Source organism: Eubalaena glacialis, chromosome 11, assembly GCF_028564815.1.
Source record: "Eubalaena glacialis isolate mEubGla1 chromosome 11, mEubGla1.1.hap2.+ XY, whole genome shotgun sequence".
NCBI classification, from domain to species: Eukaryota; Metazoa; Chordata; class Mammalia; order Artiodactyla; family Balaenidae; genus Eubalaena; species Eubalaena glacialis.
In genome coordinates this window covers 103,839,731-103,865,799 of record NC_083726.1, presented here as the reverse complement: position 1 = coordinate 103,865,799, position 26,069 = coordinate 103,839,731, and the positions used below count along the sequence as shown (strand labels likewise).

At 39.5% G+C, this 26,069-nt stretch overlaps 1 protein-coding gene and 1 long non-coding RNA gene across 2 annotated transcripts in view; both read left to right on the top strand.

Annotated features, from left to right (window-relative positions):
* Window positions 1–757, top strand: part of DERA (deoxyribose-phosphate aldolase) — a 119,280-nt gene extending 118,523 nt beyond the window's left edge. The window contains exon 9 of the mRNA XM_061205040.1: window positions 67–757. Within this exon, the coding sequence (XP_061061023.1) occupies window positions 67–123 (57 nt within the window). The 3' untranslated portion in view covers window positions 124–757. The remainder of the gene's footprint in view (window positions 1–66) is intronic.
* A 323-nt stretch (window positions 758–1,080) lies between these two features.
* The window catches only part of LOC133101596 (uncharacterized), a 63,864-nt gene continuing 38,875 nt past the window's right edge, over window positions 1,081–26,069 (top strand). Inside the window, exons 1-2 of the long non-coding RNA XR_009702663.1 lie at window positions 1,081–1,156; window positions 22,552–22,678. This is a non-coding gene — a long non-coding RNA (uncharacterized LOC133101596). The remainder of the gene's footprint in view (window positions 1,157–22,551; window positions 22,679–26,069) is intronic.

Here is a 26,069-nt window from a genome sequence, read left to right as displayed (position 1 = left end):
AATTATTAATTGATATGTATAGTAATATAATAATTAATGACTAATTAAACTCTGCTTTCCCCACAGATTTACCATCACGTGACTGGAAGATATGCAGCTTATCATGATCTTCCCATGTCTTAAATCAGCGACGAATTCCAGAAAAGTCCTTTACTATTTTTTCTGCGTGATTGCTAAAATTATTTCATTAAAAAAATGAGGGAATAGGTAACTGACTTTTTTCCCTTAAAATTTCCATTGAATTTAACTCAAAGAATGAAAGGGAAAAGCCAGGTACACACATGGTGTGTACACACATGGTCCCCATTTCAGGCATGTCTGAAATGGTCTTGATTACTAGAAGATCTCCATTGTTAATTTTGTGAAGATTTTCTCTTAAGAACTCTGAGTAAATTGTTAATGATAGCTTTGACAACATTAAATTCTAAGGAAGCAAAATGTTGACTTACCCAAGAACCATGCTGTAGCAAAAGAAAATGCAGCACCCCTGAACTGCTCTTGTTCTCCCACTGACTTCAGGACTCACTTACTTGGCACTAATTTCCTGCCCTGAAAATCCATCTTTAATTTTTGCAGCAGATACGCCCTTTTACTAATTGTTTTGCTAATGAAATTTCTGTCATTGTTATATGAAACTATGGATATCATTGAATTTTTTAATTAAAAAAATTCCTATAGTTGTTTATTTTTAAAAAACCTTTAAATTGTAATAATACATATTGAAAAGTTAATCCATTAAACATATAAAGAGGTTTTATCAATGACTTTCTAGTGGAGTCCTTGGGTATTTATCTCAGATAAAGCACCTCAGTACATTATTAATAAATACAACTTATGTCTATATTCTGAAACTTTCTCTGATAGAGTGAATAGGGAAGAAACAGCAGACACTAACAGCACTTAGTATGTGCTAAGCTCCTTATATATATCAATTTATTTCACCCTTATTTAATCTCTGTTACAGTAAGGTTAGTACAGTAAGGTTTTTAATCCTCACAACAGTCAGTACTGATGTTATCATCCTTTTATACAGATGAGGGACTGAGGCACAGAGAGCTTAAGCAACTTGCCAAAGGTCACAGAGCTCAGAATTAGCAGAGTCAAGAATCAAGCCGAGGCAGGCAGTCTGGCTCCTGAGTCTGTGCAGTCACCCCAGGTACGTAAAACTGTCCCCCGGCACCCAAAGACACGTAGACAGAGCCCCCGGTCAACTATGGGGAATGGTCGTCTGCTTTGTGGGCTACCGGTTCCTTTACTCTCTGTCTCTCTCAACTGCCCACCTCCACCTTTTTGGCTTGCTAGCACCTCTCCCACATTATAGAACTTAAGTTTTCTTAAATGGTGATTTTCACGGAGAGCGTCTTTCCTTCCTCCCTGAACAAGTCTCCAGCTACTCATAAGCGGAAAACTCTGGACTGAGGAGTTGGTTTTGGTTTCATCTTCTCATCTGCTGAATTCTAGCCCAGCCTCTTCCTCTTTCCAGCTTTGTGACATTAGTCCAGTCTATTCACATCTCTGGACCTCAGTTTCTTCATCTGTAAAATAAAGGGGTTGATGCAGGTGATATCAAGAGTCACTCAGAGTTCAATTTGTGTTACCCTAAAGATAATGATAACACATCCAAGAAAATGGTACATGGCTCTAAAGAGAAAACACTTTTGCAGCAATCTAAATTAGAATTTGCCTCTCAGTAGTCAATTAGGCACATCCCTCAAAGCACCTGTGAGTGAAATGATTAAAAATAAGAGCAGAAAAGAAATTCTGCGAACTTTTGACTTAGGCCTTTGGATGTGGTCCGTGGCCCTGAATGCCGTTTCCACCTTCATCACGTGCTGGTCCACGTGCCCACCAGCACAATGGCCAGTCACCTTTGGAGAAGAAACTTTTCAGAAAAGTAATTACATTCCATCACCTTTGAAGCTATTCCAATTTCACAGGGGTTTCTGTTTTCCTCCCATTAAACCCAGCTGGTCATTTCAGTTGATCAAGTGAACAGGCATCATTATCTTCAGTTCTAATTTATATGAGGCATCCACTGAAATTGACCTCTGCGGACAATTATAGATTCACATAGGAAATTAAGACCAGTGAGCCCCTCAAACCTATTAGAGGCTGATGAACATGGCCTGATCCAAAGGTAAGTCATCATATATTTGGGAGGACAATTTATTCCAAGGACTATCGGACACTTCATCAGGAATGTCTGCCCCTTACCTGGCTCTTGAAATCAAATGTAACACAGATGACTTTAATAGGAAGACAGTAGTAAATGTTGGTTGCTATGAAAACATAAGAGGAAAAGGTCATTTCTGAGGTGACCGTGATTTACTACAAGCCGATTTGGATACTTCAGGACACAGGGACCAGATGCTTTATACAATCAGGAGATGAGTCACCCTATTCTGTGTTTAAAGCTTCTAAGTTAATGAAAGCAACCCCCAGCCCTTCTCACAAAAATTACTGCAGTTGTTCAATAAGGCATATTTAAGCCTTAAAGATGTTTTTAAACAACCAATCATATAGTTTAGGGGTCTAAAGAGACTTTAGAGAATATCTAGTTCTATGTTTTCATGAGAAAAGAAACTCAAAGTGGGGACGTCACTTATGCAAGGTCACACAGAAAGTCAGAGCCGAGCCCAGAACCTAGATCCACCTCATGCCATGACGTATTTTACAAGACAGAGCCAGGGCTTTGGAATGAAAAGTGTCTTACTTGTTCATACACTGTGCCATACCAAATATTATGTTTGTTGTCATGTGAATTTCAGACTTTCAAAAGACTCAACTTTTGTCTCTAGTCATCTTCTAAATGGTGTCTTGGAGAAGACCAACCATCTAAATCTAACCGATAGTGTGGTTAATTTAATCTGTTAGACTGTCACAATTTTGGGTGATCTCAAGAGTTGACTTTTTTAAAGAGAGTTGAATGTTGCTTTGTGAGTTATTATTATTTTTTTTAATTTTATTTATTTTTGGCTGTCTTGGGTCTTTGTTGCTGTGCATGGGCTTTCTCTAGTTGCAGCGAGTGAGGGCTATTCTTCGTTGCGGCGCGTGTGCTTCTCATTGTGGTGGCTTCTCTTGTTGCGGAGCTCAGGCCCTAGGCGCGTGGGCTTCAGCAGTTGTGGCACGTGGGCTCAGTAGCCGTGGCTCACGGGCTCCAGAGCGCAGGCTCAGTAGTCGTGTCGCACGGGCTTAGTTGCTCCACGGCATGTGGGATCTTCTCAGACAGGGCTCGAACCCGTGTCCCCTGCATTGGCAGGCGGATTCCTAACCACTGCGCCACCAGGGAAGTCCCTTTGTGGGTTATTTTTGTTTGTTTTGTTTTTAAGAGAAAAGAGGGAGCACTTATTTGAATTCTAGTTGGTCTACCAATGGAGAGAAAATGACTAGTGTAATCACAAAACAATTTTGTAATTACAGTATCTTTGCCTCATTCTGGATTGTTTCAGCACTAATGGGAAATACAGGCAAATTAGTTTGCATGAACTATAGCTTCTAAGGAGACCTGTGCAAAAGCAGGAACTGTTACAATATCTATCTGGAAGGGCAGCCTCACAGTGACACAATGGAGTCTCCGTCCTAATTGAGCAGAACAGTGGCTATGTCACACACATATGTCTTAAACCAAATCAGTTTCTTTGGAAAAGTCAGCTTACACTTCTAGTACAGACAAAACCAACATTAATTTTTCTTCCATCAACTTGATCCTTTTTTGACACAACATAAATAGGACCAGGATGCAGAGTTAGAAGAAGAAAGAATTTGAATAGATCCTACTTTCAAAGGAAATGAAACGTTATGCCCATTTTGGCACTAGGAAAAAGGTGTGAGGTGAAATCCATTTCTACATTTGTTTTCCTGATCGTGCTCAAGAGTCTTGCTTCCCAAAGGAAAATATGTATTTTATAACCACCACCAAATGATCCTTTCCAGAAATGACCGCAGGTAACATCTGGCTGATATATAAAATACATAGTAAAAATAATCATTTTTAATTAACTAAACCCTGCTCAGGAGAGAGAGAGGAATGTCCATCTGGTCAGTTCTTATTTAATGGGGCAAATGAGGATCGGAATGTTTAATCCAATATATATGAAATACTTAGTGACCTTATGATGAACTAAAACTTTTTTTAGGAAGAGGAACGGGGTGAAGAGGAGGAATCAGAATATGTAGAAAGGACAGACCTAAAATTAGATTTTTTATTTTAAGAAGTACATCTCATACTGTAAAACATAGGTAGAATGTAAGAAACCTAGGTTTTTTGGCATTAATTTCTATGGTTCCGTGATACAAAATGTGTTTCAATTAAACTGAACAGTCAAATGAGGTTATGTTTTACTCTAGCTTGACAAGGATGATGAGTTTTTAAAAAGTCTTAAATAAAGGTAAAAGGGACTGAGGTTATTTAGCCTGAGGAAAAGATTGAAGGGTACTTGATGTCTAACAGTCCCCGGGAAAAGAAACTTCCCTGTGGGATCTTAGTAAGCAAGAGTCCTATATCCCCTCAATGAAGAAGAAATGAGTTTATGCTACATGTGAAGTTAAGCTAGTTCTAGGGAAGAACTCCTTTAATGCTCTGAAATGTGTAATTGAGAAGGTACCTCTTGCTATTCCATCCTCAGAAGTAAGTTCTCCTTTGATTGGAGTGGTTTAGTTGTGCTGCCAGAGAAAGTGGTTCTCAAACTTCAGCGTAGAAAATAAATACCAGGAGAGTTTATAACACAGAATTCTGGATGCCACCCCCAGAGCTTCCAATTCAGTAAAATTTTCATTTCCAAGAAATTCCCAGGTGATGTCGATGCTCTGATTCAGGAACCCCACTTTGAGAACCACTGTCTGCAGCTCCTAGATTCCAAAGTAACTGTATCCGTTCAGTGGTGAAGTCCACCAGCAGCAGCCCTTCTTTATCATGAAACTCCAGGATAAATGTGTATGTTTTATTGCTTTTCACAGCCAAGAACAAGAGAGGGAACAATGGAAGTAACATTATCCCTTAATCCTTTCACAGTAGGCAGTGAACTTGATCACACTTTGGGCTTAAAAGCAAGCTTTGGAGATTAGCATTAAACATTTTAGATGAGTTTAGAATCATCATCCATGAAATCTTCCAGAGGATTTCAGCAAGTCTAGATAGTAAGATTCAGCGGTATTTGATTTTACCTCTTCGGAATGCTTTAACTTTTGATGCTTCTCGTATAACTGCACTTAAAACCAAGACCTATTTTAACAGAGCCCATTCTTTAACTTACATTTAAAACAGATATAATGTTCTAGGAGAGGGACATATCACAGATACTTGGCATCTTAGTGTGAAGTTACTGTGTATACGTGATCTCTAGACTGGGAGCTAATGAAAACATTAGGTCCTTGGTCTTTTCAAGATTAATGGGTGTTCTAAATTTTTTTGGTTTTGGGTTTTTCTTGTTTGTTTGTTTTGCTTTTCAAATGTGTGTTCTGCCAGTACTATACATAGTCAAGCATGGTTCTTAGTTGTAAATAACAGAACTCCCTGCTACCTAGATTAAGCAGAAAGTAAGTTTTTTTAAAAAAATTTTATTTATTTATTTTATTTATTTTATTTTTGGCTGCGTTGGGTCTTTGTTGCTGCACGCGGGCTTTTCTCTAGTTGCGGTGAGCGGGGGCTACTCTTCGTTGCAGTGCGTGGGTTTCTCATTGCGGTGGCTTCTTGTTGCAGAGCATGGGCTCTAAGCGCGTGGGCTTCAGTAGTTGTGGCTTGCGGGCTCTAGAGTGCAGGCTCAGTAGCTATGGCGCATGGGCTTAGTCGCTCCACGGCATGTGGGATCATCCCGGACCAGGGCTCGAACCCGTGTTCCCTGCATTGGCAGGCAGATTCTTAACCACTGCGCCACCATGGAAGCCCAGAAAGTAAGTATTTTTAAAGCATACTGAGTACCTTACAGAATATCTAGGAAGGCCAGATAGGCACAGAGACAGCCAGCTTGGAATAACACCCAAGACATTCTTTAGAACTGCTCCAGTGGAGGCTCACTCCTACCACCTCTGGGCACTTGAACCCAGAACCTCTGCCGTTGCCAACCCTGAAAGCTGAGACCCTCATTTATCCCAGTGGCCAAAGATGCTCTCTTGGTTGTCAAACTCCAGTGTGGTTGTGTCTGATGGTTGGAGCCTCAGTCACGTGCCTGTTCTAGCTGTAAAGGAAACTGGGAAAGCAACTTTGGCCTTTTTGTGGAGAAGTGGCACATGGTATTCAAAAGATGTTGGATGGTCACTAGTCATAATAGTTGTCAACTACAATATAACAAGTTGGTACTGGAGAGATGGTTTGTGGTAGGGAAGGACTCATTCTCCTCAACTGTATTTTCACTTCCAGTCAGTCCCTAAAGCTAAACTCTGCAAAGTTGCCCCTTATCTGTTGGTCCCATACAACAGGTCTAGAGATGTCCTATGATGTCCTTTTCACACTCTTTCTCACCAGCAATATATGACAGTGCCCCTCCCCCCAAATACTTAAACTTGTATTTCTTTAGACAGCTGTCTATTGACTTCCTGACATGAGTAATGGTAAAATTAGTTTTTTCCACTTTCTCCCAAAGTCACCTGATTCTTGATGATTACATAATTTTTCATATCATATTCTTTAGACTTTGAGATGTACTTATAGGTCTATTACATGATTTATCAGCTTCAATAATCTTTCAATCCTCTGCTCTACCAGACGAGAAAATCATCACGTTGACATTACTACCCACCATCTGTCCTCTTCCCCTCCAGACCTTTGCTGTATTATTTCTACATCATTAGCGTTTATAACATTTAAATTCTGTTCTGTGACCATAATCTCCAAAACAGTTTTTAGTTTTAGTCCTACAGTTAAATGACGTCAATACTTAGGACCAGTATTCCATTTATCTCTTTGCTCTTCAAAGTTTGGCTTGTAGCAGTTTCTTCAGGAAGGGTTTGGGGTATATTCCCTGAGTTTTGCAAGTTCAAAAATGTTAATTTTCATTACTCTTTGATGACTGTTTGACTGTGCACAGTTCTTAAATCATGCACTTTATATTCCTGAGGACTTTGTACCACTGCTCCAATGTCTTCTGGCGTTAAATGTTGCTGTGGAAAGTAACATTCTGACTCAAACTTTTTGCCTCAGTGCACAACAGTTTTTTTTTTTTTTCAATTCCAGTAACTTTACTAAAATGTGATTCAGTGTTGAATGTTTTGTGTCAATTTTTCCTAGGGTTCAGCATGCCCTCTCAGTCTGTAGATTTGTGACATATTTCTGGAAAGTTACTCTGAAGTATATCTTTAACTTTTTTCCTGTTTTGTTATGTTTTTACCTATTCTTCAGGATACCAGTTATTGCATATGTTAAGACCTTTTTAATAGTCCTGTCTCACTATTTTTTTCTAATTCTTTTGGATTCCTTTTTTTCTACTTCTTTGAATTTTCTACTTCTTCTTTTTCCATTTCTGACATTCTTGTTTCTTTCCATGTTTTTAGCAGAATCTGGTTGCTGCCAGTGAAATATTTGTTTCCTGGGCTCTGCCAAATCACATTTCACTTCCTGTCATCTTGCAGCATCTTCCCTGAGCTCTTGTATATTTGATATGCTCTCTTGCTTTACAGATATGGTAGCTTTATTGTGGTCTTTTTCTTTGTTTTTAAGTGTATGGCAATATGTTTGGCCCAAATTTTTATCTGCTGTATGGAAACATTTTTTCCTGGTACATATCTACCTTCCATTTTATCTGGTTTTCTTCTCTTATTTTCTTGTAGTAGCTATGCAGAGATGCTCATTTTTGAATGAGATGAGGGTTTTTTCTGGACCAGCTACTGGCAAGAGATTTGTGTGGGAGAGATGTCATGTCCAGGTTCTTCACAGACACATAAGTTCTTCATGACGCAAGATTGTGTTTTTGAGTGAATTCTTTTGGCCTGAACTCTCCCTAGCCACCAGAGATCAATGACTTTCGGGCTACTCACATTGCATTCTTGTCCTCTGGCGCTGCCTCAACAAAAGACTGCTTCCTGCAAATATGGGGTGCTATATGATTTTTCTTTTAGCCCTATCTCCTCTGCTTTTTTTATGCCAAACTGGGTTCAGGAAAACTCCTGCTGACAGTTTGTGCACCTACCCCTATTGATCCATAGAAGTTATGGATGGATATGCCACCTTCTTTGATCTGCTGCCTTTGTCTGAGGCCAAGGATTTGAAATTTATATATGACTATTACATTTGAAGATGAAGAGTTGTTAATTGTGTTTGGGATGAATACAAATTCTGGTTCACTTTGAAATCTGAACTCTGAAACTGAAAGTGCTAAGAAATGGGAGTTGAAGTTGTAGCACCTGAGGCATCTAGTATTATTCACTATCTCACCCTTAGATAAAACATCTTCCTCATCAGAAGATGGAGGGGAATAATAAAACCGAACTTGGAAAGTGCCTGGCATGTAGAAGCTGTTCAAAAACTTCTAGTTCTCTGTTACCATGATGACACTACAAAAAAAGGTGGAAAATCACATGTGTAAAAATATACTATTTTGGTAATACAAATCTGATCTTTTTTGAGTATAAACATGCTCCTGCTCCAGTTCCTCCTACTGGGATCCTTGAAAACCATCACTAAGCAGCATCAGGAGATTCAAAATCAGAAGCCATGTCTCACTCTTATGACCTACTGTAATGGCTGGTTTCTGTCATTCTTATAATAAAATTATTGCCTTGTGTCTTTTTATATTTTTCCTTTTAGGGCAGGCAGGTTTTGCAGGGAGGGAGAAGTAAGAGGTGGGGAGGGGTCTAGGCTAAGTACAGTCGGTCCTCTGTGTCCAGGGGTTCTGCCTCCCTGGATTCAACCAACTGTGGGTCAAAAATATTAGGAAAAAAAGTACCAGAAAGTTCCAAAAAGCAAAACTTGAATTTGCCATGCACTGGCAACTACAGGCATACCTTGTTTTATTACATTTCACTTTATTGTGCTTCAAAGATATTGTGTTTTTTACAAATTGAAGGTTTGTGGCAACCCTGTATCAAGAGAATCTATCGGCACCATTTTTCCAACAACCTTTGCTCACTTTGGGTCTCTGTGTCACATTTTGATAATTTTTGCAATATTTCAAACCTTCCACCAGAGAAAGATTAAGATTCGCTGAAGGCTCAGATGATGGTTAGCATTGTTTGGCAATAAAGTATTTTTTAATTCAGGCATGCACGTTGTATTTTTATTTATTTATTTATTTATTATTTATAAACATCTTTATTGGAGTATAATTGCTTTACAGTGGTGTGTTAGTTTCTGCTTTATAACAAAGTGAATCAGCTATACATATACATATATCCCCATATTAGACTTAATGCTATTATTGCACACTTAATATACGGTGTGGTGTAAATATAACTTACATGCAATGGGAAACCGAAAATGTTTGTGATCCACTTTACTGCAGTGTTTGCTTTATTGTGGTGGTCTGGAACTGAACCCACGGTACCTGAGGTATACCTGTCTTTACATAGCATTTACATTGTATTCAGTATTATAAGTAGTCTAGGGCTGATTTAAAGTATATGGGAGGGTGTGTGTAGGTTATATGCAAACATGACACCATTTTACATAAGGGACTTGAATATCCTCGGATTTTGGTATTCTGCGGGGGTCTGGGAACCAATCCTCTATAGATACCGAGGGACAAAGCAGAACTGGCAGGTCTCTTACCTGGAGTTTTGCAAATCTGGGACTTGAGAGTGGAGAGAAACCTGAGCGAAGAGGCTCTAAATGTGTGTGTCACCAAACACACAAGCCTAGGGTGGGTATAGAGAGCCAGATTTTAAACTAGGAGGTCACGGAATAAGAGATTGGGGGTGTGTGGCAAACAGGTCAAGCAGGGATGGTCTAGGACAGAGGTGTGGTTAGCTTGTGGATTCTCCCTTCCTCATGGTGACCCATGCCCTGGAACTTGTAAAGTGACAGGGACAGAGCAGACTGTCTTGAATTCAGTCTATTTGTCAGCGTTGCCTTTCTGCCCACCCTGAGTGGGAACCCTCAGGGGTAACACTGTTGCAGCCAGCTTTAAACCCTGTACAATATCCAAAAAGTACCTTACAGAGAGTAGGTGCTCCAGATTTATTTGTTAAATTAATTTAAAAGATAGTTATCACTTTGGATAAATACAGGGAAGGTATGATTATAAAATAAGGCTGATCCACAAGATAAGTTAAAAAAAAAAAATCAGTACCATTAGGTAGACAAAAGTACAGCTTGGCTAGTGACTGGAATTCCAAAGTAAATGCATGATACATATTTTTAGGGGAGTTTTTCATAGAATAACCACACCTTGAGTTTAATGCATTTTAATTTTTTGTAACAATGATCCATTTTACCAATGGTTTCTGTAATTTCAGACTTAAAACTGGCTGGATGAGTTGCAAATGTATGAAAAATGGTTTGGGAAAGCAATTTTTATTCAAAGTTGTTTGTTTTGATGGGTTAAAAAAGCACGTATCTTTTTAAAGCAATGTTTATTTCATGTTTTGAGTGGCAGCAAAAATAATTGCATGTTTGAAATCTTTGAAATATGTTTTAATGCTTTTAAAATGACTTAAGAGCAAATGTGCCAGGTTTACCCACTGCTTTAGCCATTCCATCGTTGAAAGTTAGCTTCACTTTCCATGTTTTATGGAACTGTTTAATATGCTCTTCGATTATGTCTTTTAAACTGCAGTCAGTGTCTGTACCTGGTGGACTGATGAGAACATTTGACACACCTACAGCAAGATTTTGTGAAGAAGAGATAGTACAGTTTTGTAGATGCTTGATTCTACTCTAAAAAAAATGGATATGTGTATTTTTAATATAATATAAAAGAATTATGCAAACATGGTCTTATAATAGGATTTTATTGGTAGATTCAGTATGTATATGCCTGGTGTATATGCTGAGAATTCGTTTTCAAAAAAGACTAACTGCCTTTCTAATTTAAAACCTTTTCATTTTAATGAGACAGGCATTTAGAAGGATTTGGATAAATCTATAAAATTCAGACCCAAGATCGCTCTCCAGCATTTCCCGAGTGCCTAATAAATGTATATTTTAAGTTACTGGGAATTCATGGAATTGTAGAATTCTTTGAACACATATTCGCCGGTACGGACTGGTAATTGACAGTTGATTATACACTTAGTATGTGGTAGGCACTATTCTAAAGTGCTTTACATGTATTAACTATTTGATCCTCACAATATGCCTATGAGATAGGTGTGATTATATTCATCATTGTATAGATGAGTTAGCTGATGGAGGCATAGAGAAATGAAGTGATTTGTTTTAAGGGCGCACACAGAGCTGGAATGGGAGGCCAGTTACTCTTGGCTCCAGCGTCCGTACTTTTTTTTTTTAACATCTTTATTGGAGTATAATTGCTTTACAATGGTGTGTTAGTTTCTGCTTTGTACTTTTAACTACAGTGACAGAGTATGTGCCAGGCACTTTGGTAGAATGCTAACTTCGTGCCATACTTCCAAGGAAAGGAAACTCACTAGAATTATAGAATTTCAGGGGATAAAAACAGACCCCCAAAGGTCATTTAATCTAACCATCCAGCCAATGATAGCGCTCTCAAGCAGTCTGCAAGCTGCCATGGGGACGGGGAGGAATAGCAAGGCAGTAGAATCTCTATAATGAGCTGTTCAGGGACAGAAGCAGTGCCCTCCTTATAGGTTAAACGTGTTATATCAGGCTTTTATTATATTTACTGCTGGGTCTTAGATCTGGGATGTGGCCCATGTTGTTTCCAAATCCTTATATAATGAGCTGTGTTACTGCAGGTTTCTACCATTACAGCTATAAATTCAAAACCCACAAACACACAAAGGCATCCATCCAAGTATAAAATTACTAGGGAAATGGGAAGGACAAAAAATGAATTGTTAGGTTTGGGGGATAATTACTGGTGGCACTGGTGTGGCTCGGTCTTGATAGGAAATGAGAGTAGTTTGGAAGGATTTCAGGGGCATCGTGAAAGTCAAGTACAGATTTGCGAGGGTCAAATGATGTAGACAGATTTCAGATGCTGCGATGACATGCCTAAATTATTCCATAGAAAAAGGGTGCCTGTGTGTTTCGTGCTTCCGAATTGGTCGACAGAATGAACGTAGGGGATAAAAATCTGAGAGCTATATTGGAGCTGCTGTTGTAGATACTGTTTCCCCAAGTTTTTGAAAGCAGAAATAGGACCTTATTTGTATTTGTATCCTTTGTCCCTTGCCTGTTATGGTCTTAATATCACTTGTTGAATTTATTTATATGTACAAAATGTTATGTAAGCAGAGGGGAGACTATGTCAGGAAGTTACATAAAGCTTCATACAATAAGTAATGTTTGAGTATGACTAGGGATTTTATAGGTAGAGAATGTTTTTGTGGTGTGTGTGTGTGTGTGTGTGTGTATGTGTAGGTGGGATGGGAGATACTCTTCATCCCCATTCCCGTTTTCTTTTGTATAAAAGTAAGCCACTCGCCTACCACTTGTGGTTTCTCCTCTGAGTCATCCCTCTTCAGCAAACATGGAGTGATTTACCTGATTGTTGGTTATTGGATAAGGAACTGGGGATTTGACTGTAGCTCCAGTCATTCCTCCTCTCCTCTTGGGAGTGAGCCCTTTCTCCATTCTCAGAATATAATAATGGAGCAGGGGGCTCTATATGGGAAAAGCTGCTGTTGTCCAGCACCGTGGGTCTCTGGCTGGTGGGTCTGTAAAGTTCTGGGGGTGGAATATGGGAAAGCCCACTGTCGCCATCTAGTAAATTACATTCTTCAGAATCAGCTGCATTGGTAATAAAGGTGATAACTTGGTTCTCTGTGTTTGCTTTTTTGTTTTGCCTCTCAGTTTATTCAGAACTTGGATAAGGTTATAATTTATTGAGCTCCCTCAAATCCCGATATAGCCACCAGAGACAGGCATTCTTGGAAGAGAATAATACATGTGAAAGCATATAGAACTGAAAATGCATAATGTCAGAATTCTGTCTGGCTGCAAGAATGAGCACAACAGAGGATAATCGAGGAAGGGTTAAGGTTGAATGAAGAAAGGACTCATATGGCACGCTAAAGAGTTAGCCTTTATGCTTTGCACTTTATGGTTCTCAAAGTATGGTCTGGAGACCGCTAAGGTCTCTAAGAACATTTCAGGGGGGCCCAAAACTACATTCATAATAACACTAAGACATTGTTTACTTTTTTCACTCTCATTTTCTCATGAGTGTACAGGGGAGTTTTCCAGAGGCTACAGGATGTGCAATATTGCAACAAATTGAATAGTTATGAGACTAAAGTAGATATGAGTCTCAAAGTAGATATGAGACTTCGGCTTCTACTATAATAGAACATCTTCTTTTAAGCCAGTAATTAAAGAGATTTGCAAAAATGTAAAGCAATGCCACGCATCTCACTAGCGTTTTTTTAAAAATACTTATCTTTTATTAAAATATTTTGTTAACATGTGATGGATTTATCATTTTTAATGATTAAATAAAAAATTAAAATTTTTGTTTATATTAACTTACAATAATATATCAATTTATAATACAGCAAATATTAATAAACATAATTCACACAAACAAAAGCTGTATGGGGCCCTCAATAATTTTTAAGACCATGTTTGAGAATGTGTCCTATGCACGATAGAGAACCTTTGGAGGTTTTAAAGTAGGGAATCAACATGATCTGGTTCATATCAGATATTTAATTCTTCAAAAGTTACAAAGAATGGCCATGCCCAGTGTTGGGAAAGATGTAGGAAATGAGTGTTCCACTGGTAGGAATATGAATTAGTATGGCCTTTAAATAGGGTGTTTTGGCAATATGTACCAAAAGACTGTAAATAAGCATACTTTTTGGCTTAGGAATCCCACTTTCAGAAATTTATCCTTAAGGAAATAACTGAACAAATATTAAAGATATAAATATTATATTTTAATATTTGTTGTAGTATTGTTTACAATACTTTTAAAAAAAATAGAAAATGACCTAAATGCTCATGTTTTAGGTTCTACAAGTTTTGGAAATCACTGCACTTCCTGGGCCGGACTGAGCCTTGATTCTTTATTTTAATTATAATGAGATCGAGAGTTCAGCATTTCAAGAGGTAGGCTGATTAAAGGATCTCATGTACCCTTTGTTCTCCATCAGATTCAGCACCCAAATAATATCCCAAACTTACTTGCACTGTGTTCAGCCGTCTCCCTCAAGGTGAGAGATTTAAAAGTCCAAAGGGTCCAGACACCCAGAGCGGACATTGTTCCCCCAGAGGCTGAGAGAACATAGCAGTGAATGAGAATCATCCATGGCCACACAGCTGTACATTTGCAGATTTGACTGGGCTACCTTTCCTGTGATTAAATAAAATTCTACAATAAAATTCTTTTACATCTTCCTGTTGCCATATTAAGGATATAAAAATGTGAGTTTCTCATAAAACTTCATATATATATGTTTAAAAGAGAAACATAGTTCATAAAGTACACAGGTTCTAATCAAAGGATTCACAGCAGTGACTCATTTTCCAACAGTGCAAACCCACAGATTTCTTAGTGTAAGAGCATAGTGATCCTTGACAATATTAGATTTGTTCCCAAAAGAAGAAAAGAAAGCTCACATGTTTGGCACCATAATTTTCAAGCCCATTTAGTATTTCCCCAAGAATCTCCAACAATAATCCAACAATAAGGAATTCATAAAATTACAGTACATAAATATAATGGGCTACTAGTAACCTCAAGAATGAAGAAAGATGTAATTTTTATCTTTGTGCCTCTATAAGTTAGATTTTTTTCCCTTTGGTTTCTTTCAGGATTTTTTATCTTTGATTTCCTGTAGTTTGGAAATGATATGCCTAGATGTAGTCTTTCTGGCATTCATCCTGTTTGGTGTTTTCCGAGCTTCCTGGATCTATGGTTTGGTGCCTGATAATAATTTGAGGAAATTCTCAGTCATTGTTTAAAATATTTCTTCTGTTTCTTTCTTCTCTGGCATTTCCATTATGAATATGATACACCTTTATAGTTGTCCCACAGTCCTTGGATATTTTATTCTGTTTTATTCATACTTTGTTTTCTTTGCTTTTTGGTTTTCAAGGATAGTATTGATATGTTGTTTAACTCACAGGTTCCTTATTCAGTCACGTCCAGTCTATTAATAAGTCCATCAAAGGCATTCTTTATTTCTGTTACAGTGTTTTTATGTATCTAGCACTTCATTTTCGTTCTTTCTTAGGATTTCCGTCTCTCTGCTTACATCACCTATCTGTTGTTGCATGCTCTCTACTTTATCTACAGTGCGCGTAGCATATTAATCACAGCTGTTTTAAATTCCCCGTCTGATAATTCCGACATCCCTGCCATGTCTGGTTCTGATGTTTGATCTGTCTCTTCAAATTGTGTTTTTTGCATTTTGGTATGCCTTGTCGTTTTTTCTTGATAGCTAGACGTGCTGTACCAGGTAAAGGGAACTGTTGTAAATAGACCTTTAGTTGTGTGGTGAAGTGTGGGTAGGGGAAGCGTTCTGTAGTCCTGTGGATGGGTCTCAGTCTTTTAGTGAGCCTGTGCCTCTGGTCTCTGAACTTCACAAGTGTTTCTCAGGTTTTATTCCCCTCCAGCCCACCTTAGGTGGCGTAGGGTGGCTAGGGTGGGCTGGAGTTGGATATTTCCCTTCCCCAGGTCAGTTAGGCTCTGATGATACCTGAGTAAGTTAGGCTTTCCTTAACCAGTTTCCCTTGAAGGCAGGTCTTGTTAAAAACAAGGCGCTCTGAGTTATTTCTAAATGGTTCCTCCCCCTCCCAACCCCCTGCAGAAGCCCAAGGGGATTTGTCTTCAGTATTTACTGTGGGAATCTGGTTGAGCTCCTGGGGGTAAATCTCACAATATTGTTGGGGCCCCCCATGACTGGGTCCCTTAGGAATTTTTAATTCTCAGACTTGTCTGCACTGAGACTCCAGCAATTCATTGATTACAATTCAGGTTTTCCTACCCCAGCACTGGTTCCCACAGTGGCTTCTGCTTGTGAGTCTTGATTCTTTGAAGCCACAACTCTTTGTATTTGCCTGTCTCCAATCTTGGTGGCAACAGTTGGCCTGTTAACTGCTCTCTCTTATGGATCCAAGAATAGTTGTTGACTTTCAGTATCTTCAGTATTTTACTTGTTGTTAAGAGGGAGTGGCAACTTCCAAGCTTCTATCATGGGGAACCAGAAATGGGAGTGTGAAGAATGAATGCATTAAAATTTATGATTCAAATTTCCATTAATAGATTTTAAAACAAATGAAGAAATCCATATAAGTCTATAGTCTGTTTAACTGTTTTGTACCAATGTTAAGTCTGTTTAACTGTTTTGTACCAGTGTTAATTTCTTGGTTTTGGTAATGTACTACAGTTAATGTAAGATGTTATCAATGCAGGAAACTTGATGAAGGGTTCACAGGAACTCTGTACTATATTTTACAACTTCTTGAGTATCTATAACTATTTAAAGATAACGTTCTTTTAAGTAAATGGAACTAGAAAAAACATTTGCAACACAAGAAGGAAAAAAGAATCAAAGCTTTGATATATAAAAAGCTTACCAATCAATAAAAAATACATCCTAGCAGAAAAGTAGGCAAAAGGCATAAATAGGTATTTTGCAAATCATGGGTGGCTAAATTTATGAAAACTTGTTCAAACTCACTCAGCCAAGAAACAGCAAACAGAAGACATATCGCTTTCTATTTATCAGCCTGTTAATGATTAACAGTGAACATAATAATACCAAACACTGCCAAGCATGTAGGTAATTGGGCACTCCATCTACTGCTAGTAGAAGGGTAGGTTGGCACAATTTCATAGGAAGCCAATTTGATAACACACAAAGTCACAAAGAGTTGCAATTTCATATACAGGAGTTTATTTTTAGGAAAATAGGATGTACACAAATATATCTATAAAAATGTTCATCAAGCATTATTTATAATAAAAATCTTAAGGACCAATAATAGGAAAATGATTAGATAACTATAGCAGAATATCATCATTATAGGAGAATATTAAATGGCATGGGGAAATGATGCCAAGTATAAAAAATCCAATTAAAAAACAATATGAAAGGATATGTACAGTATGATGCCAATTATACTTCCAAAGTTTATACGTAATGAAAAAAACATGGAAATAACAAAATAGCAATAATTGGATATCCTGGGGTAGTGGGATCCTGTATGATTTATTTTCTTCTTTGTGATTGTATTAGGTTTTCATCTTTTAATGTTGATCGTATATTACTTTTATAAGCAAAGCAATAAATAAAACAGATCATAATAAAATCTGTTAACCAAATTTATTAGACTCCCATTATTCTAGGTGATACAGGAACAATACTCTTTTATACTTTTAAAGCTTATAATCTAAAGGATAAGCTAATATAAGATGGCAGGAACACCTAAACACGTATATAATCTAGTAGAGTTATTATAGGAGAGCTAAGAGGAAGTTTGTGTAAAGAAAAGAATGTGAACTTGGCTGTCAGTCAGATCTGGCCTTAAATCCTACCTTTAAAGATTTTTTAAAAATATTTATTTATTTATTTGGCGTGTGTCAGGTCTTAGTTGCAGTACGCAGGATCTTTTAGTTGCAGCATGCGGGATCTTTTTCGTTGCGGCATGTGGGATCTAGTTCCCTGACCAGGGATCGAACCTGGGCCCCTGGCATTGGGAGCATGGGGTCTTAACCACTGGACGACCAGGGAAGTCCCCTACCTTTAAAGATTAAAAAGAAGTTCAATTTTCTCATCTAAGAATGGGGGTAATAATACCTACATCATCTGACCTATGATGAGAATTAAATGAAATAAGGTACAGAAGTGCCTGGTATACAGAACATGTTCAATAATTGTTAGTTTCCTTTCCTAAAGAGAATTTTGGCAATAAAAGAAACATATCTTGAAAAGTTTGGAAAGAGAAAAATAAAAACGCAGTGAAGAGGTAAGGGGTCATAAGTTATCCAGACTGGAGTCAGATAGGGTGAGATGGATGTTGTGGGAGGGAGAAAGAAGGAAACTAACAAAGACTGAAATGAAATGGAAGAGAGCTGCCCCCTGAGCTCACTAGAGCTTCTCTGGTTAGGAGGGGAGGGAGGGGGGATTATAGTAGAAAAGGAAAAGGGAAACTTGCTGAAATATTTATTGCTGTTCCACTGGAATTAAGCTTCTTGAGAGCAGGTACCTGTCTGTCTGGTTCACTCTTTTTTTTTTTTTCCTTCCAGTTTTATTGAGATATAATTGACATACAGCACCAAGTGTAAGGTGTGCAGCCTAATGATTTGACTTACCTACATCATGAAATGATTACCACAGTAAATTTAGTGAACATCCGTAATCTCATATAGATACAAAATTAAAGAAATAGGAAAAAAATTTTTTTTCTTGTGATGGGAACTCAGGATTTACTATCTTGACAACTTTCATATATAACATACAACAGTGTTAATTATATTTATTATGTACATTCCATCCCTAGCAGTTATTTATCTTATAGCTGGAAGTTTGTACCTTTTGACCACCTTCATCCAGTTCCCCCTCATCCTGCCACCCACCTTTGGTAACCACAAATACGATCTCTTTTTCTGTGAGTTTGTTTGTTTTTGAAGAATAATTGACCTACAACACTGTGTCAGTTCCTGTTACACAACGTAGTGATGCGATATTTCTATACATTTCAAAATGATCACCGCAATAAGTCTAGTTACCATATGTCACCATACAAAGATATGACATAGTTGTGACTGTATTCCCCACAATGTACGTATCTATCTATCTATCTGATTATTTTAAGTTACTGATTTCTTAAGTTCAAACGATTTTAATAATCCTGCATTTTTACTCCTTCCCCACCAACTTTACTGTTTTGACATCATATTTTAAATCTTTCTGTTCTGTGTATCTCTCAGCTACTTATTCTGGATATAGATGATTTTTTTACTTTTGTCTTTTAACCCTCCTAGTAGCTTTATACATGGCTGATTTATTACCTTTACTAGTAATATATTTGCCTTCACCAATGAGACTTCTCCTTTCATAATTTTTATGTTTATAGGTGTGGCCTTTTTTTTCTGCTTAGACAAGTCCCTTTAACATTTCTTGTAAAGCTGGTTTGGTGATACTGAACTCTTTTAGCTTTTTCTTGTCTATAAAACTTTTGATCTCTCTATCAAATCTGAATGAAGCCTTGCAGGGTATTCTAGGTCTTTCCCTTTCATCACTTTAAATATATCATGACACTCCCTTCTGGCCTGCGGATTTTCTGTTGAAAAGTCAGCAGATAGCCTTATGGGAGTTCCCTTGTATGTAACTTGTTTCTTTTCCCTTGCTGCTTTTGACGTTCTCTCTTTATCCTTCATTTTTGCCACTTTAATTACACCGTGTCTTGGTTTGTTTCTCTTTGGGTTGATCCTGTTTGGGACTCTCTGTGCTTTCTGGACCTGGGTGTCTGTTTCCTTTCCTAGTTTTGGGAAGTTTTCAGCTATTATTTCTTCGAATATGTTCTCTGCCCCGTTTCTCTCTCTCTTCTCCTTCTGGGACTCCTATAATGCAAATGTTAGTATGCTTGATGTTGTCTCAGAGGTCTCAAACTCTCCTCATTTCTTTTTATTCTTTTTTTCTTTTTTTCTGTTCAACGATTTGCACTGCTCTGTCTTCCACCTCATTGATCTGTTCCTCTGTATCATCTCGTCTACTGTTAATTCTTTCTAGTGCATTTTTCATTTCAGTTATTGTATTCTTCATTGCTGTTTTTATTTCTACGTACCTGGTGGCTTGGTTACATTTACTGACCTTGGAGAAGTGGCCTTTTGGAGGAGATGTCCTTTATGTCCCAGCAGTACAGTCCCCTGTGGTCACCAGAGCTGTATGCTCTAGGGGTGCCCCCTATTTGGGTTGTGTGGGTGCTTCTGTATGACAGCCTGACTACTGTGGGCAGTCTGGTAGGTGTAGCTGGCTCCCCGGTTTGGTTGGTTGCCAGGCACTGCCTTGTGCAGAGGCTGCCAGCCTGTCCGACACTGGTGGACAGGGTTGGGTCATGAGGCTACTGGCTGTGGGATCCGGCGCGTCCCGAAGCTGGTGTCAGCCTGCTGGTGAGTGTGGCCAGATCCCAGCGTGACTGGCTGAGGAGTCGTGTTGTCCTGTAGTTGGTGCCAGCCTGCTGGTGTGTGCGCTGGGTCCCGGTGTGGCAGGCTGCAGGGCTGTGGTGGTCCTGGAGCTGGTGCCCACCCACTGGTGGGTGAGGCCAGATTCTTGGGCTTGTGCTGGCTCACTGGTATGTCCTGGGGTCTCTGGCTTCAGGGCCATGGGGGTCCTGGAGTTGGTGTTTTGACCCTCTCGTGGGTGGGGCTTGGGCCAGGGGCGACTTGAGGCTGGTGCATCCCCATTCGTGGGAGAGGCTGGTCCCGGGGCTAGTGCTGGCCCACTGGAGTACAGGTCTGGGTTCTGGGCCCTCTGGTGGACAGGGCCGGGTCCCAGGGTGACTGTGGGCTCAGAGGGCCTTACAGCAGCAGACCTGCTGGTAGGTGGGGCTGTGTCTCCACCCAGCTAGTTGCTTGGCCTGAGTCATCCCAGTACTAGTGCCAGTAGGCTGGTGGACAGGGCCAGGTTCCAGTGCTAATAAACCAGAGGAAGGATTCCAAAGTGGTGCTTGCCAGCACTAGCGTCCCCGTGGTAGAATGAGCTCCCAAAATGGCTATTGCCAGTGTCTATGTTCCCAGGGGGAGCTGCAGTCACCTCCTGCCTCTCCGGGAGGCTCTCCAAGATCAGCAGGTGGATCTGACCCAGAATCCTTTCAAATTACTGCTTCTGCCCTGAGTCCCAGAGCGTGTGAGATTTTGTGTGCACCCTTTAAGAATGGAGTCTCTATTGCCTACAGCCCTCTTGTTCTCGCAAAAGAAAGCCCCGCTGGCCTTCAAAGCCAAATGTTGTGGCAGCTTGTCTTCCCGGTGCAGGACGCCTAGGCTGGGGAGCCGATGTGGGGCTCAGACCCCTCACTCCTTGGGGAGAACCTCTGCAATTGTAATTATCCTCTCATGTGTAGGTCGCCCACCTGGGTGTATGCAACTCTGCCCCTCCTACCTGTCTAGTTGTGGTTCCTTCTGTATGTCTTTAGTTGTAGAAGATCTTTTCTGCTAGTCTTCTGGTTTTTCTCATCAGTAGTTCCTCTGTAAATATTGTAATTTTGGCGTGCCCACAGGAACAGGTGAGCTCAGGTTCTTTCTACTCTGCCATCTTGGCCACTCCCTGTCTTGTTCGCTCTTGCCATCCCAGCTTCTAGAACAGTGTAAGGCACGTGGCAGCTACTCACTGAATATTTATGGAGTGAATAAATGTTCAATTGTAATATTTATTTATGTGAAATGTTTATTAATACAACTTCCAAAGAGCATACCAAACAGAGGCCTCCTTTTAGTGTGTTAGAAGTTTATTCCTTTAATTCTTTGATTGTAATAGGTTTACCAAATGCCTACATGTGCCCTAATGTAGGACTTAACAGTAACGAGTAACAAGGGGACCCGTGTCCTCAAGCAGTGGTGTGCTGGAGCCAGTTAGCATTTCCTTGTGAGAGTCAATTGTTTAAATTTCAGGAGTTTTTGAAAGCCAGTTGTTCAGCAGAGCCATTGTAAAAAACTTAAATTATATGACCTTACCAAAACCAATAAATTATATTGTAAATAAAGTTAATAAACCCTCAATACTTATTACTTCCCAGTTTATTTACAACATTTTACTATCACTGATACTTTTGAGGTTCTTTATTCTGTTGTATCTGAATAGTAGAAATACTGTATATTAAGTGCTGCTGTTCATTTCTTCCCAACTTTATGATAACTGAGGCCATGTTGGTGGCTTGAATTTGTTCATGGTGGAAGTATTTATACCACAGGAGTTGATAAACACTGTAAATCAGGGTGTTTTCCTAGGAGAATCCATTTTAAAACATTACCAGAACACCACTGCTCTCAAAAAAAAGAGTACATTCCATGCATAGAGACCCATAGAAGGGAACCTAGTTTGTGAGGTTTTATGGCCAGGTAGGCAGAAAAACGTGGCTAATTAGGGGTTCCCCATGTATAGCAAGGCTTGAACCACTATATGAGGTTAAGAGGTAAGGCTTTAGTCACCAAAGAAGGGGGACCAGGAAGACCAGAAGGAAGTGGGGGGAATCAAAGTGGCAACCCATTCCTGATACCTGATACATAGGGCCAGGCGAGCTTCTCCCAAGGCTGTACGGCGGATGCCAGTGCTTGCCCCTGGGCCACCACATCCTAGGATGTGGGGGTCAGCAAAGGGACTTGGGAAGTCCCATTGGTCAGTGTCAGAGTACATGGACGAATGTCTAATATGAAGCCCCTCTAAGTATACATGGATTTATGTACTCGTGTCCATATGTGTGTACGTACATATATATGTATATATGCATGTATGTGTGCATTTGTATGTATGTTGTGGGAAGAATGGAGGTGAGGCTATTTACATGCTTCTTGTACCTTGCCTTAATTCCTAGAGGAACTGAAGTCTGAGTCTTTGAACGCCATGTGGGAACAAAGATGGTTTGACTCAGCTGTGTGGTGTGCGAACGAAGATGAGTTGATGTAGCTGTGACCTCTGCGGAGGCAGAAGGCGAGGAACTAAGGTAGGTGGATGCAACCTAGAAACCGGCAGCCCACGGGTGGAATCCAGTTCCTGTATTCGACTCCCACAGTCAGTTCTCTTATGCCATCACTTTCAGAACCTTTTCTTGCCAGTGACCTGTGTTCTTTGTTTCCAGATTGGGTGGGACTTTCTCTTTCTTTGTGACTAGTACATCCTGATAAATGTCAAATTTATCAGTAGACAGTCTACATTTCATGACTCATTTTCTCTCTCTCACAACGTGATAAATCACCATGGTTAATAAGGGCTGATAGACTAGGTTCTGCATTTCTGTAAATACAAGGCTAGTACTAAACAGTGGAGGGCCAGCTGTTGGCACTGGTTTTTCTACAGGTTTTGGACTCAGATTGATGTGATTTTGAGTCCCAGCTCTTCATTTTTATTGTGTGACTTCATTGCCCTCTCTAAGCCACAGTTTCCTTGTCTATAAAATGGTGATAATAGTACCTTACCCATTAAATGATACAATGCATATTAAACAACTACCATAGTGCCTGGCATATAGAAAGCACTCAAAAGTTTTAAAATTATTTTTATGGATTTAATCTTAATGTAATGATTCTACATTGTTACATGCCACAATCTGTATGTATGTGTGTGACAATAAATATGTTTTATGACTGGAAATGGGAAAGAATGTTTGTGGATGTAATAGCAGAATAGTTATTGCCAAGCTGACACATTCCATTATCTGGTTTCTTTCACACAAGATAATATCTATAAGATGTATCCGTATTGTTGCCGTATCAGAAGTTTTCTCCTTTTTATCTGCTGAGTGGTATTCAATTGTATAACCGTACCATAGTTTATTCACCTGTGCAGAGACGTTTGGGTTATTCCCAGTTTAGGACTATTATGAGTCAGTTTGCTATGAACATCCTTGTATAAGTCCTTTTGTGGATATATGTTTTCATTTTTATTGGGTAAATACCTAAGAAATGGAATTGTGGGGTCATTGTGCAGATTATGTTTAACTTTATAAGAAACTGCCGCACCCATTTCCCAAGGAGTCATACCACTTAACACCCCACCAGCAACTTATTTGTGTTCTGATTGCTTCACGTCTTTACCAACTTTGGTAATGTTATCTTTTTGCTTTTATCCATTCTACTGGGTGTGTAGTTATCTCATGGTGGTTTAATTTACGTTTCTCTGGTGACTAATGATGTTAAGTATTTTGTGAGATTTTTGTCTTCTGCACTAATTTGATGTCCTCAAACGAGAATGACAATAATGTAAAATCAAACACATCAACTGTGTAAAATACCTCCTACAAGCAGTTTGCTTATCGATTCACTTTTATTCCCACCCCAGTTAAAGTGTTATTGTTTATACACCTTGAGGACATATGTAAGTTTCTGTCTCTTCCATGCATTTTTTTACATTATTTAGCTAGATTTAGTACAAAGTAACTGTTCTCTTGGTAAAATCCCCCTGATTATTTATACGATAATCGTGAAATGGTGCTTTTCAGATTACTTATTGCCCCATATTTGGAGGCATTCCTTTCTTTAGGAGAATTCAAAGTCTTTTGATGTTGATATTCACAAAATCTTTGTGAAATGGATGGGAAGCACTGAGAGAAGAAACCAAAATTCCAGAAGGCGAAGTGACTTAACCCAAATCTCAAAGCGAACTGGTGAAGTGCAGACTGTAACTTTTTTTTTTTTAAAGGAATTCCTTTATTTTTATTTATTTATCTATTTATGGCTGTGTTGGGTCTTCATTTCTGTGTGAGGGCTTTCTCCAGTTGGGCGAGCGGGGGCCACTCTTCATCGCGGTGCATGGGCCTCTCACTATCGCGGCCTCTCTTGTTGCGGAGCACAAGCTCCAGACGTGCAGGCTCAGTAGTTGTGGCTCACGGGCCCAGTTGCTCCGCGGCATGTGGCATTTTCCCAGACCAGGGCTCGAACCCGTGTCCCCTGCATTGGCAGGCAGATTCTCAACCACTGCGCCACCAGGGAAGCCCCAGACTGTAACTTGAATCACAGTCATCAGATATGTCATTAGACGTACCACAACCTAGCAAACCAAGGTACCTCTCCTCAGGGGGTCAGACTGATAAAGGTTTCAAATAAAGTCAAATTGCTTCATCTGCTCATGTAAAGTTAATATCGTTTCCCCCTAAATCTTTCAGAACTAGAAAGTTATCAGGAGGCGTGCCATGTAGAGTCCCCATGGATCTGTAAAGAAAAACAGAGTCATTCTGCCCCATGGAAAAAGATATGTGAGAATGCAGTAATGCAGGAAACAAAAGTTTCAAAGAGCAATACGCAGAAATCTCCTATCCTCTTGTATACACATAAATATTTTCAAATAAGAAGACTGTGTTTTGAGAAAAACAACAAAGAAAAGGATAGGACGTCTAGCAATAAAGAAATAAAACACACCAGTGTTCCAGGTTGGTTTTTCCTGTATCTGAAAATACTGCATATTTAAAGAGTCACTCTGAAGGAATATGTCTGATGTTTAACAAATATGCCAGAATTCACACACCCAAATCTGGTGCTTTTTTCCCTCAAAGTAGGCATCTCAGGATATTTATACACTTATTTCAATGTCACTTTGTCACTGATAAAAACATTTTTTGGAATTGCTATTTTGGAATTGACTTCAAAGCCTTAGGAGCAATCTTTTGAATGTCTTCAGGATCCTGTGGCTCCTTAAGAAAGTATGCTTTCAAACACTCTCTCGCCATTTGACTGCTTTAAGTCTCAGACCCCTTATTCTGGTCTCTTCTAACTCCACATCCTCACCCAATTCTGATCCTCCTAGTTTTTGAATTTATTACTTAATCTCGCATTTGCATCTCATTTTGTAATTTAGACACGACAGCGAGCTCACAGTCTTAGCTGTAACCTTCACTCCTTTCCCTGACCGCGCTCTTGACCTGTCTTCTGCCTAAGGCGCTATGGGGCAGCTGTAGGTGGAAACCCTCTTTGTCCAGCCTGACTCCAGGAACAATTCTCCCGCCCACCCCCAGGACACATGACTACACACCCAATGCATCCATCATCCCTGGAACGGTGGCTAAAGACTCGGTGGCAGTGACCCTCATCATCTAAGGGCAAAATTAATTTGTTAAAATGGCCTACGGTCATTTGGTACCAACGACTGATATGTAGGGAATGACATGTCAGCTCAAGCTGCATAAGGAAAATAAAGGTTGAAAAGTGGCTATAAAGTGGAGAGACTAGAGTTGTCCCATGGCTCTGAGTGATGCATTGAATCCCTCCCCGTAGCCTAGGGGATGCTGCCCTGCATGGCAGCGTGGGCTCATCTGTGGCTCCCACTACAGTTGGGTCAGCTCAGGCTCTGCTCCACATCTTCTTCTTCCTGGGACCCACGCTGCTGGGCCTTGTCTCTTGATG